This window comes from Meleagris gallopavo, chromosome 3, assembly GCF_905368555.1.
Source record: "Meleagris gallopavo chromosome 3, MGAL_WU_HG_1.1, whole genome shotgun sequence".
In the NCBI taxonomy this organism is placed as follows: domain Eukaryota; kingdom Metazoa; phylum Chordata; class Aves; order Galliformes; family Phasianidae; genus Meleagris; species Meleagris gallopavo.
In genome coordinates this window covers 8,108,590-8,122,523 of record NC_139406.1, presented here as the reverse complement: position 1 = coordinate 8,122,523, position 13,934 = coordinate 8,108,590, and the positions used below count along the sequence as shown (strand labels likewise).

The 13,934-nt window shown below is 41.7% G+C and overlaps 1 protein-coding gene across 2 annotated transcripts in view; it reads left to right on the top strand.

The window, feature by feature from the left end:
* The window catches only part of DTNBP1 (dystrobrevin binding protein 1), a 68,413-nt gene that overhangs the window by 51,304 nt on the left and 3,175 nt on the right, over nucleotides 1–13,934 (top strand). For both annotated transcript variants that reach the window (XM_085220155.1, XM_085220154.1), the window contains 2 exons: nucleotides 11,574–11,729; nucleotides 13,659–13,802. In XM_085220155.1, coding sequence (XP_085076281.1) covers nucleotides 11,574–11,729; nucleotides 13,659–13,802 — 300 coding nt within the window. The remainder of the gene's footprint in view (nucleotides 1–11,573; nucleotides 11,730–13,658; nucleotides 13,803–13,934) is intronic.

The following is a 13,934-nucleotide window of genomic DNA, read 5'->3' as shown; positions in this document are numbered from 1 at the left end:
AACAAATTCTTGTTCAAAGGGTTGTGGTTTTTTTTTGTGAAAGGTAGGATTTTTTTTTCTGTTACTGATTAAGTTATTGCTTACATTGACCTAGGATTTGTACTGAAGTGTGCCTTAAAATAAAAACTGACCCTCTTCATGCCTGAAATGCTTAACTATCTGCTGAAGTGAGTGGTCTACAGTGATGTTCATGAATAGAAGGAAGATTTTCCATTTCCAGTCTTATATGAAAATACTGCTGACTGTGTCCATTGAAAACTGAAATTTGGATTTCAAGACTAAACCTCAGTGAAATGCCTCCATTTGTTTTCTAAAACGCTGCTGTGATAAAGCTTCCACCTCTTAAGGGTTCCTCAGATGCATCTCTTTTCTTACCCAGAAGTTATCACAGAGTGGAATGGAAGGGTTTGTCCTGAGAACTGTAACAAGGGACCTGCTAATGCTGAGGGATGTCTCTTAGAGCAATCAGTTCAACAGACCTATTCTGTGCATAGGTAAAATACAAAGCAAATTCTGATTTTTGCATAAACATTGCATAATCCAGTGTTTTCTCTTGATGTTTCCATCTGGGAACAAATAAGATAATGTTATTTAATGTGATATAACATATTGAGACTGTGAACTCACATCACATTCCTTTTGGCCCTGAAGCTTGTAAAACTCATCCAGAGAGCTCTACAGCTCTCAGTGGAGAGGGAAACGTAAACTTCACATTGAGATCAGGAAACTGGCTATTCTAAGAATGCAATGTGGAATGAAACTCTCATTTTTCTTTTTCTTAGTAGAAAATGATAACAAAAAAAAATTGCTCATCTTCAGTTTTGGGAGTCAGGAGTTAGTTAAGCACTGACTGGTATTTCTGTGCTAGTCCGTATAGCTGATTATGGTTATAGATTGGTTGAAAAACAATTTCACAAGTACAGGAGTTCGAGGCTTGGTGTTGTTCTTAGGGACAAACAAAAGCCAATACTTGCCAACTGATTTGCCATGTTGTGGAACCCACAATTTTGACATGTGCACAATGTGTAGTGACAGCAAAACAGTCTCTCATACTTTATTTATAATGTCTGTGCATGCATATAATTAGATCTAAAGGCAAATATCTGAGGTGTGCCAGTGTTGAGATTAACACTACTGTTGGAGTAGCAGAAGCCATTTACTTTAGTTTAAACCTTTTGGTTCCAAAGCAACGATGGCTACTTTTTTGGAATGGAAAATAGCAATTAACCTGTTCAGTACAGTTTGTACTCAGGTAATGGGCTGCTGTTAGTTGCAGTTGGGATGTTTTCATGAACTTTCACAAGCTTGAACATAACATTGCGGTGCTGTGGTTTCTGTGTTATGTACTTCGGGCTTAGATTTACTATTGATTAGTTTTTCCATTTGAAAATGAGTATTTTGAAGGGAGACAGAAAAAAACAGTAATTAGAGATTGTATAGAATAAATAACAGTGCTCATGACAGTAGACTAGCACTGAGTCATTTGAACTGTTTGCAAGTACAATTTTTGTTAACAGTGGGATTTTTTCTGCAGCATGTGGCAAGATTTTAAAGCCAGATTGTCTTGAGAAATAAATCAATACTCAGTGAAGGTACATGTCAGGGTAATTCATATTGAAAACAAATACTTGGCAGTTTACTAACAGAATTATTGTTCTTACAGTATGGCAAATGGTAGATTCATAGGGAGGCAGGAAACAGGCACATGAGCTCAGATGCTTGCCAATTTGTTTACTGTGGAATTTCATACTAGTTCAGTTTATCATTTCTTTCACTTATGTGAAATTGGACCCGGAGACTGAAAAATGTTAGATTGTAGATTTGTTAATGCAAAGCAAGTCAAGAACTCACTGTGAGGGTGGTGAACAGGTTGCCCAGTGAGGTTGTGAATGAATACCCCCTCACTGGAAGCATTCCAGGCCAGGCTGGATGGGGCTTTGAGCAACCTGGTCTAGAGGGAGGTGTCCCTGCCTATAGTAAGGAGTTGGAACTAAATGATCTTTAAAGGTCCCCTCCAACCCAAACATTCTATGATTCTCTGATAAAAGTGGGCTGAAGGAGATAAATTTGTTGCCTAAAGCTTTTGCTGTAACATTGCCACCCTTCATGAGATGCGCACTTGGACAATCTGAAGGCAGAAAAGTTTGGAAGCAAGTGCAGATAAATAAAGCAGTATGCTGTAGTACAGTATATCCATTATGATTTTGGCTGTGGTTAAAGCCAATTTTAAAAATTCTGAAATTATTGATGATTACCACATTTGCTAACATGAAATCTTGTCTGCTCTTTATTAAAAAGAAAAAAAAAATTGAGAAGCAGGCAAATACACTTGGGTTTCAGAATGTTTTTATGAGAAATAAACTGGCCAAAAGGATTCTTGCTGTTTCTGAACTAGAGAGCGTATAGTTGTATATAGAGCATATAGTATACAGTACAGTAGCATATATAGTCGTATAGAGAGCATATAGTCGATACAGTCCTTTGTGCTGCTAGAGAACAATTTACAGAGGAGTCCTCAACTGGATGTAGGATATTCTACTTGTTTTATTGCAAATGTATGGTTAGGCAAAGTAAGATATATGCTTCCGTATGTAGGAAACCATCTTTAACTTCCTGTTGTATGCTTGATTGAGCCCCTAAATTAGTTGTGTGTGTTGTATTAGCTGTTTAAAAATGAAAACAAGCCCAAACCTTTGTTAATGGGTGCATTCTCTCTAGGTGTGTGCTCATCTACAGTAGCAAACTCTGCTCTGCCCCCAGAAAGGCCACCTTTAAAAGGCTTTGCAGCGTAGGAGAGAGCTAAGAAACTGTGAAAGTAAAATAAATGCAAATGCAATAACTTTTTGCTTGGCTGACCTGATCTTAATACTGTCAAACTCTTAATACTCTTCTCACACACCATGTGAGTGAGGCATATGGTTATAAAGACAGTGTGATTATTTTTTTAGTTCTAGATGTAAGTACATTTTTAGAACCCAGTTCGTGCTGTTAGGTAGAGTGTATTTTTAGGCCGTCTTAATTATAATGATCACTCGCAGCCAAATAAGGTTTGGAGTTATGTGGAAACCTTCTCCCAAATAGTTTCCTGTCATATTGTTCGGAAGCTGCTCTTTCCTCCAGGTGCTGTTTCAATACCTGGAATCCTGACATATGTGGGCAGTTGCTTTCAGTAGTTTGTTCTGGTATTTATTTAGGCTGATTCAGTATTTTTGAAGGTTCTCAAGTAGGCCATTTGTTTGTTCAGGAGTTTTCGAGGTAAGACAACTTACTGAAACTGCTCATCGGGAAACATACCTCTGCTTTCCTTCTTGGCTGGATTATTTCTGGGCTAATTAGTAGTTTTGCTTTCAGATGCAATCTGTAAAAAAAAAAAAAAAGTTAATTAAATATTCTCAAAGAATGCAATTGATTTTATTGACTGATATTTTAATAACGTTAATTTTATTAACCTTGATTTTAGTAAAATCTTTCTTGATGAAAATGCAGGATATCAAGAGAATAAATCTCATTCAGAGCTGTGAGTGTTTTTTCCAGCAGAGATGGTTTTCTACAATTTTGCTGACTGCATCAACATGTAATGTCACTGAGTTCTAGTGAAAACCTGACTTCACTGTCAAGTGAGCCGGAGCTTAGTTTTTGCTTTGTAGTCATTTGAATATTCACTTGAAATACAAAGTCTTTACTTTGCAAGCAAGTTGTTGAATCTGAGTTTTAAAAGAATTATATCTTGTCATTTTCATTTACTTTAGTTTCATTCCTACATAGATCAGAGATTTTTGTGCCTGTATCTCATTTTCCAAATTTTGCCAGTGCTTTTCCCACCACTTTTTAGCAAAGTACAGAGCAAGAGTGATCTGGTGAGCTTCCTCTCTCATGTTGTCAAAATGTTTAAATTGTTCGTGATAGATTTTGGAAACATTTTTGAGAAAATCTGTGTTCTTTGAGACACTCCAGCATTTTCTCTTGTTTTTCTCTTGCACTTAAAGGGTAAATAATGAGACAGCTGTAAGCATAAGTTACCAAACTGGGGAATGACTCAGAACAGCAATAGTAGGATTGAAGGACTGAGAGGCTCAGCATGTTCAAGTGCAGTGCTGTGCTCCTGGGCAAGAGGAGCAGCTCTGCATCTGCAGAAAGGCCCTGGGGGGATGCAGAAGGCATCAAGCTGGGTGTCAGTCAGCAGCAAACAAGGCAGCAAGAGAGGCCACAGCATTCTGGGCTGTAGGAGCAGGAGCACAGCCAGGAGATCAGGGAAGGGATTTTTCTGCCCTGCTGGGTGCTTATTAGGCCTCATAAGCTGTCAAGTTCAGTTCTGCCCATACATCCACCACCCAGTGCTGGAGAAACATCAGAAACCTGGGGTGTATTCAGTGAAGAGCTACTTGAAACCTTAATGCGGTTACTGACAGCAAGAATGCTTGCATACATTTTGTAGTCTGGTTGAAAGAGTCTACAAAAAACATGAACTGCAGGGAGGGAAAGCACTTAGACTAAGCTCCAGTTTTTGTTTTGTTCTCTATCTTTCCCTCTTCATGGCAGATGCACTTATTGATTCTAGTTCCCAGGGGGACTATAAAGTCATACGTTAATTGAAGAAAAGTAAACTGGTTGGGTAACAGTATAAAAGCACCAAAACCCATCTTTGTAGGTTACTCTGAAAGTAATGCCTCCTATTTATTTCCATGGAAACTCTGACATCTACAAAAAGTGCAATAACATTTTATAGAACAAATTCTCAGCTACAAAACACTTACTTTTCAATATGGTCACATCATTAGCTGTGCGTTTTAGCCAGCAATGAACAAGAGCTTGCATGCCATACTCATAAAAATCTGCAACAATGGAGGTGGCCCATTGTTACACAGCTGCTATGACAACATCATTGCTGGGAAAATGTTGCCCACATAGTCCATCTTTCATTGGCCTGAACAGATAGAAGACAGAAGGTACCGAATCTGGGCTATATGGTGATTATGGTAGAACAGTCTTGCCAAGGCTATGTGCTCCCTGGTCTTCGGATGGGTCTGGGTGTTATTGTGTTGCAAGAGAAAGGTTGTCTTTTCTGGCCTGACTCTGGCAGTTAGAGCCTTTAGCTTATCTAGTATCATAGAATCACCAAGGTTGGAAAAGACCCACAGGATCACCCAGTCCAACCATCCACAAATCACGAATAGTTCTCACTAAATCATGTCCCTTAACACAATGTCCAAATGTTCCTTGAACAACCTCCAAGATCAGTGACTCCACCACCTCCCTGGGCAGCCCATTCCAGTGCCTGACTGCTCTTTCAGAGAAGTAGTAGTTTCTAACGTCCAACCTGAATCTCCCCTGGCACAGCTTGAAGCCATTCCCTCTAGTCCTGTCACTAGTTACATGAGAGAAGAGGCCAACCTCCCTTCAGGTAGTTGTAGAGAGCAATAAGGTCTCCCCTGAGCCTCCTCTTCTCCAGACTGAACAATCCCAGCTCCTTCAGCTGCTCTTCATAAGACACATGCTCCAGACCCCTCACTGGCTTTGTTGCCCTTCTTTGAACACACTTCAGGGCCTCAATGCCTTTCTTGCAGTGAGGGCCCTAAAACTGAACACAGTGCTCGGCGTGCAGCCTCACCAGAGCTGAGTACAAGAGCTGAGGGGGACAATCATATCCCTGTTCCTGCTGACAACACTGTTTCTGATACAAGCCAGGATGCCATTGACCTTCTTGGCCACCTGGGCACACTGCTGGCTCATGTTCAGCTGAGCATAGATCAATACCCCCAGGCCCATTTCCTCCACACAATCTTCCAGCCACTCTGCCCCAAGCCTGTAGCGTTGCCTGGGGTTGTTGTGGCCAAAGTTCAGGACCCAGCATTTGGTCTTGTTGAACCTTATCCCGTTGGCTTCAGCCCAACTATCCAGCCTGTCTAGATCCCTCTGTAGGGCCTCGTTTCCCCCAGACAGATCGACACTTCCAGCCAATTTGGTGTCATCTGCAAACTTACTGAGGGTGCATTCAATGCCCTCATCCAGGTCATCAATAAAGATATTGAAGAGGACAGGCTCCAGCACCAACTCCTGGGGGGTCGTCAGCTGGATTTAACTCCATTCACCACCACTCTCTGGGCCTGGCCCTTCAGCCAGTTCCTTACCCAGCCAAGAATATACCTGTCCAAGTCATGAGCTGCCAGCTTCTGCAGGAGAATACTGTGGAAGATAGTGTTAAAGGCTTTGCTGAAGTCTAGGTAGACTACATCAACAGCCTTTCCTTTGTCCACCAGATGGGTCACTACATCATAGAAGGAGATCAGGTTGGTCAAGCAGGACCTGCCCTTCATGAACCCGTGCTGGCTAGGCCTGATCCCCCAGTTGTCCCGCACATGCCTCCTGAACTCCCTTAAGACAATCTGCTCCATAACTTTCCCTGGCACTAAGGTCAGGTTAACAGGCCTGTAGTTCCCCGGGTCCTCCTTACAACCCTTCTTGTAAATGGGAGTCACGCTGGCAAGCCTCCGGTCTTCTGGGACCTCACCAGTCAACAAGAGGCGCTGATAGATGATGGAAAGCGGCTCAGCTATCACCTCTGTCAGTTCCCTCAGCACACTCGGGTGAATCTCATCCGGCTCCATAGACTTGTGGCAGTCAGTTGGAGTCGTAGGTCTCTCTGACTGTGTCCTCCTGAATTGTGGAGGGTTTTGCCTGCTCCCTAGCCAAGACTACCAGGTCAGAGAGTGGAGTACGCTGAGGATAACTGGTCCGACTTTTAAAGACAGATGTAAAAAAGGCATTCAGAACATCTGCCTTTTCCTTATCCTCAGTGGTCACATTCCCAGCCTCGTCCAATAAAGAAGGGAGCTTCTCCTTGGTCCTCCTCTTACTGTTGGTATATTTCTAAAAGAGTTTCTTGTTCCCTTTTACCCCAGTGACCCGGTTGAGTTCAAGCTGGGATTTTGCCTTTCTGATTTTCTTTCTGCACATCTTAACAACTTCTTTGGACTCTTTCTGAGTTGCCCATCGCTTCTTCCACAGAAGGTAGATTCTCTTTTTCTCCCAGAGAATAATGATGTAGCAGTCAGAGTTGATAATTTGTCAGGGTTCCAGGAAATCCAGAAGGATCACTCCTTTCTTATCCCAAAAGAAAAAGACTGTTCATCATTTCACTCACTGAGGGCTGTGTCTTGAACTTTTACTTCGACAGGAAATTCAGGTTGCCACTTCATGGACTGCTGTTTTGACTCCAGTTAGTCACCAGTAATGATGCAATCCAGGAAACTCTTACTTTCAGTCTTGTATTGATTCAATAGGTCCTGACAAACTTGCATACTGTTTTCTTTCTTTTCTTGTGTGAGTGTTCATGGGACCCCCCATACAGACTTTGCCACCATTGTTTCCACTGCACTGAAGCCAATATTCAGCTCCCTACATGGTTCCCTGATCATAATCCTGATTCACACAGATGAGCGATCAAGATGTTCTTCATCTTGTGGTGTGACAGCATAGCTATCTGGAATGTGGCTTGTCTTTCATGTTACTGTTGCCACTGCTGAAATGCACCATTCACTGTTTCACTGTGCTCACGTCCACTTCTGGATCTCCATGAAAGTTCAACAAGCATCAATGAGTGTCCAAGGATGCAGTGTTTTCCTAGTGGAGGAATTCAGTGACACACCTTTGCTTTATCTACACTTACATGTTAGACTTCCATGTCAGTTTTTCAGATAGCCCTTCTGCTGCTGTCTGGCATGTGGCAACAATGAACTGCAATGGAATGTTGCTGGGAAGGTTCAACCCCTACTGCCACACCACCAACATCCACCTCTGATGTTGTTGGCCAACATAGTAACATAGGGGACATTACTTCCAGAGCAGCCCTCGTATTTGGACAGCTTGACATCTTTGATTTTCATCTGAGGTCTAAGGGATATATTGGCAATCTACAAAAACTTTTAAATTGCTGCTTTTTTGTAGTTGTTCTCCCAGTTTGCTTTCTTTGTGGACATATTTATTCAGGATATCTGTTGTGTGTAACAGGGAAATGTCTTACATTAAAGTAAAAAAGAGTCCTTAGCTGGTGGTTGGATAAACCCTTAGCTACAGCAGCAGGAATTCTAATTTGTAGCAGGTCAGTCAGTCATGCGAATGCTGTCAGAAGACAGTTCCCTTTACACTTGAGCTATGTGGTTGTAAGCTATTGTAATTTGTTCCTTTCAAGTCTGCACCTCCTAGGCTTTGCTTTAAGCACTTATGTTTTGCCAGCAGACAAGGTCAGCACAAAGGTCACAGACACCAAGTTAAAAAATGCATTTATCTTTAGTTAAGTTTAAAGCAATGAGATAATAAATGAAATGATACAGCAAGAATAAGACAGAGCAAGGCAGTGCACCTAACCATTACTACATGAGGACAGTGATTACAAAAGATGCATCACCAGCTGCCCAAATACTTTACCATCATCCAGATCCACAGTCCCTGGGGAGCTCAGGTTGCAGTGAGTATTTGGAGAGCCTTTCCCAGCGACTGGAAGGTCCTATGCAGTGTGTCCACTCATAGACGAGGTTTCCAACTTCACTACAAGTGGGTCCAGCTTATATATTGTTGAATAAACAAGTTTATGTGGCAGTTAGGTGGAACCATCTGATTTAGTTCTTCCTTTTGAATTCCACCTCAAGCCTGGCCAGGGCTCAAGGAGGAACCAAGGAAGTTTGTGTACTAGTAGACCTTGCTTCTAAACAAAGAAAGGTTGATATGTTCTCATAATGCTTTGTCTAAGCTACATCCTTTGTCCAAGATACGCATTTCACTAATGATTGGATATTGATGATATAAATAATGCTGCGTTGTGAGATTCATCTACAGGTCAACTTTGGTTCGAGGCCTACTGTTTAGGCCTTAGTACTCCAACTTAAGATATGGCTTTTTTTTCCTTCAGAATAAGAGTCCGTTTTTAAATAAAAATATTTTATGAAGTTATTTAGAATTGTTATATTCAAATCTATTCAAATCTCATCAAAGATCTGAGGTCTGTTCCTGGGGATGGGGCGGACTCCACGAGCTTCCAGTTCTTAAGAAATATTTTGCTTCTGCATAGTTGCGCTCTCACAAAAAGCCATAGGTGGCTCGGAGCTGCGACTGGCCTCTGTGTGGGTCATAGTGATGAGTCCCACAAATCTTTAGCTGTCTGCAAGCTGGTGTTTTCTCTGTACTCTGCCTTTCTTCTCTGGTGCTCAGCGGTGGAGCGGTTGCTGGTTTCCAAGGTACAATCACACAGAGAAAGAAAAAATGAGATAGTATTTTATGTGTGTCAAGCCCCAGCGATGTCTGTAAGAGTTCATACGTGGCCACGTACAGCGTATGAGTGTGTATGGATGGCGCTTGTGTCTTCTCTTTTGGTGCTGAGTCTATTGGGTGTATTATAAAAGCATGCTCTTGGATAATGGGAAATGTAATTCTGAATAGCTTTGTGGGGAAAAAAAAAAAAAAAAAACAGAAAACCCACCACTAACAAAAGATCCCCCCGCATGTTTTCTGTTGTTCAGGTGTGACTGTTTGCTTTTGCTTAGCCCAGTGGCAGCACTTCTTACCATTTATCACATTGTCAGCATGTAGGCAGCCCTTAGCCTTTAGCTTTGGCCAGGACAACGGTGGGAGTACGCAGTACATCTTAGGGAGAAGGGAAAAGCTGAGAGCGTGGTGCTAGGGAAGTTGTACCATTCTCATGTGTTGCTTGGATACTGCCTCTCTTCTGGGGTTAAAAATACCCTGATGTACCCATATAGTGTGCAAAACTGTCAGATTATATTACGAGACAGACAGGACGTTTCTGCTGTCGATGGGAGCCGCTGGCTTTTATTATTACAATTGAATAACATTTCTGCATCATCCGCAGGGTTATTAATAATTGCTTATCATGCAGGGTTGCAGTAGAGGAGGAATGTATCCCCAGATTGCTCCGGGGAATGTAGAGTTGTTGTACACAACTGCGTAATTGATAATAAAGATGGGTTGACTTAAAGGGAAATGCTTTCCTTGTAATATACTGATGTTTTACTACCAAAATTCCCGTTAACAAAAAGATTTCAGCTGATGGTTTAATGGCTGTTTGGTTTGTCGGTCTGGTTTTATAGCTCCTTTTGGCAACTATTGGAGTTTCTGTGCGTGAACTGTGACCGTGATGCAGCAGCAGAGGTTACTGCGCTCTGATGTTTTTTTGCCCAGTGCAGTGAAACAAACACCTTTTGCATTGTGATAGTAATCTCCATAATGGTGAATGCTCCTAATGAATTCCACGTTCTGAAATATCCTTAATATCGTATTTTCCCTGGAGCACTGATGCAATGCTCACCCTGGTCAACCTTACGCCCTTTCAGAGTTTGCCTGTATGGATGCCACGTTCCGACTGCATCTGTGGGATGCATGGAAGTCTGGATTTGTACCTGGCTGTTTATGGAGCTCTCCCTGGTGGGCAGAGCAGCTCTGTGCCACTCCTGCCCTTTCCATCAGCCACTCCACAGGCGAATTCTGCTCCTTCCTGTGAGCGGAGAGTTTGTGAGAGCACATTGGAAACACAGAGAGAGAGCTCTGAGAGGAACATTTTCAGTTTTTGTATTTCTCCCCAAGGGCAGATCTGCTAAAGCATGTTTTGATAGGCTGGAGTTTGTACTTCAGTAGCTAAGATCTTATTCTGGAAAATGTTACTCTTCACCAAACATAACAATTTGTTTCTTCGTATGTCCTCTGGCCCTTCAGTGACTCCTGGAGGGCAAAACAGAAGGAAGGAGATCTTCCACTGATATTCAGGCTAGTATTGGTTTCTTCACAGAAGGATGGAGCTGCTAGAGGCCAGCATTAGATATGTGTAAGCAAATCTGGCTGTCACTGTGTGTATGTACACAAGCTGCCCCTTTCTCTTTGCTGTTGTGTTAGGAACTCATGGCAATTGGCTCTGCTTCTTTGGTGTCAGTGTCATCATCCTCTGGCACCGTCATTGCTGCTGTATACGGAGAAGACTCTGTGTATTGATGTTAATGACTGTGCGACGCTGGCATTGAAAACAGTACTAATTCTGTACGTCGTGTAAGCCCAAGCAGCTCCTCTACACTGCACCTAGGATACATTTCAGCTTCTCTTCTCAGTCTGTCTGGGGGCTGACAGAACTAGAACATCTCACGCAGATATGCACACACCTGCGTATGTGTATTTCTGTGTTCAGAGATGTGCTGAAACATCCCAATTAGATTATTTTTTCTTGTGTGTGTATAACGTGTATACAATAGCAGAAAATCGGCATTAACCAGTTCTGAAATCCTGAGTATTGGTAGATGGTGTTTTCAGGTTCACACGGTTCAAGAAATCTGCATGTTGCCTCAATGTAGTTCTGATATCACTTTAATGTTAAGATCACGCTGCATGATATAGTATTCTTATTATCAATTTCAAAGTATAGCTGCAAAGCACAGAACTCTCCTTTTATGACAGCCTCTGTTAACAGTCTGTAGTAACAGTCTGTCACTATTGAACTTAATCTTGGCTTTGAAATCCCAGGAGGCTGGGGGACATGCACATGACTGACTTGTTTGTTTTCTTTGCTTTATGCTCAGCTGAGCTGGATGCTGAACATGCACAGAAGGTTCTGGATATGGAGCACACCCAGCAGATGAAGCTGAAGGAACGTCAGAAATTCTTTGAAGAAGCCTTCCAGCAGGACATGGAGCAATACCTTTCTACAGGATACTTGCAGATAGCAGAGAGACGAGGCAAGTTTTGAAATATTTCAGGTGTGATCCACAAACTCGCAACTTAGAGAATGTTGATAAAGGGTCACAGCCAGCAATGGGCACTTACAGCTGAAGCAGTGCAATGCCTAAATTCTTCCTTGGGGGAGCTAAAAATTTAGATAAGCTTTTGAAACAACCTTTGGGTCCCAGAGGAACTAGATGCTTGATAAAGTCAATCAGATCTCTGCTTATTTGAGATAATGCAAGGTGCTGAGGCACTTCTGGAATGGTGCTCTTCCTTACAGCTCATGAGTGCACCCGTATCTCTGAAAGTATGGGTGGAGGTGGGCACCTGTGTCACGATGCTGAAATCTGGCATCATTACCTGGTAGAAAAGGCCTCAGAATGTTTCCAAAGGTGCAGGCAAAGCTCAGTGTTGTCTTTCAAAAACAGTTCCCAGATTGCAGCTTCTTACGTTGCCTATGAAATCTCCAGAGTATGTGATCAGGATATGGGAAATGTTTCTCCTTGTTGTAGATGACTCAGGTCTGGCATCTCCCAACTAGTTAAAGGACAAGAATGCCGTCGACTACAGACAGTTCTGTGTGGGAAGCATCCATCTGTTGGGCCAAAATGTTTGTAGGACAGGAAAGAAAGCAGGAGATAACATCATTCATGTAGCAGGAAAAACGTGGAAGCTCTGTCCATTCTTTAGGAGCAGATCTGCTGTCATTTGTAATGCTGGATCAGGGAACACAGTCCAGGATTTCAGTTTCTCTGCACAAGTGCTATAAATGCTAACCTGCAACATGCTCTAGATTGTCTGGGAAAAAATTGAGATTGTATCTCCTAGGTTTTGTGTGATTTATGTATGCGTATATGTGTGTATATATATAATCCATTTATGCTAAAAGTCAACGGTCACTGCTGCTAGTGGTGGCTGTGTTGCTCTGTTTGAGAGAGCTGGGTATGTGCCTTTCTGAACTTTGTATTTTCAGCATCATGCAGAACCTGTGTGTATCAAAGGAATTTTCTATGAATAATTGGATCTGGGCAGTACATGTAAAACTACAAAAGTGCAGTATGTATGGAAGAACACTATGATACACAATTTTATTTCATTTCATGTATGAAGGCTTTACTAGTGTAATTGTTCCACTTAGATAAGCCTTTAAAGTCTTAATTATATTTGTGAATATATCTGCAGCCAAAAGACTTAAGTACCCCTGAAAACTCTTATTCTGTGTTTGTATGCTCTGTTATTCAAGGAAGAAGATAAGGTATTTAATTAATTAAAATAAAGCTATTTAATTTAATTAAATTAATTAAAATAAAAATAATTAATTAATTAATTAATTAATCCAGGCATTTAATTTCCCTGTGAATAGTCAGTTTTGTACTGACAGTAAGAAGTAGTTTTCTTGAGGTGTTAATGCTGTGAAATTCCCATGCCTGAAGAGATACTGGGCATCAGATGTTGTGCATACTGCTGCCACTTATTAGACTGAATTGATAGAATGAGGAAGAATGGCTGCTCCATTAACATTAATCCTCATTTCTAGTTTCCATGTCCCCATCCATTGGTGCCTAGAGATTGTCTGCTCAAACTTGGGTTTTAATCTAAAAAGACTTGGCTGAGGGAAGCGAGAAGGAGTGCTGCAAAATGGAAACTTCCAGTGTTTGTCCCTGAGCCTCACCTGGGAGTGAAGCTATTGCTGCAAGCACTGTTGCTATAAATGTTTTGTTTTGCAAAAGCTGTAATGGATTTTTAGTTTCACAACAAAGGTTGCACAGAGTTCTTGGATTCGGGCTGAGATTGCTGCCCAGCACTTATCTGATGCGTGCGCTCCTTCCGTATCTGGTTTAATTATTCCTGATGTGTACAATTATAGCAACAATTAAAGCCTTATAGGTAATAACATCATGTCACTGACGGTCAGTTTGCTCACTGCGCTATTTTTACTACAGAACCAATTGGCAGTATGTCTTCCATGGAAGTGAATGTGGACATGCTGGAACAGATGGACCTAATGGACATGTCTGACCAAGAAGCACTCGATGTCTTTTTAAACTCAGGAGGCGAGGACAATAATATGCTTTCTCCCATGCTGGGTATGCTTCTAGTACTGCCAAAGCAATTAATCACAAGAATTGCTCTCGTTTGTAATGGATGATGTTATCTCATAAACCATAGATTGAATGTTTTTTCACTGGTGTTTTTCGGGATGTTTGTATTGAGTTGCA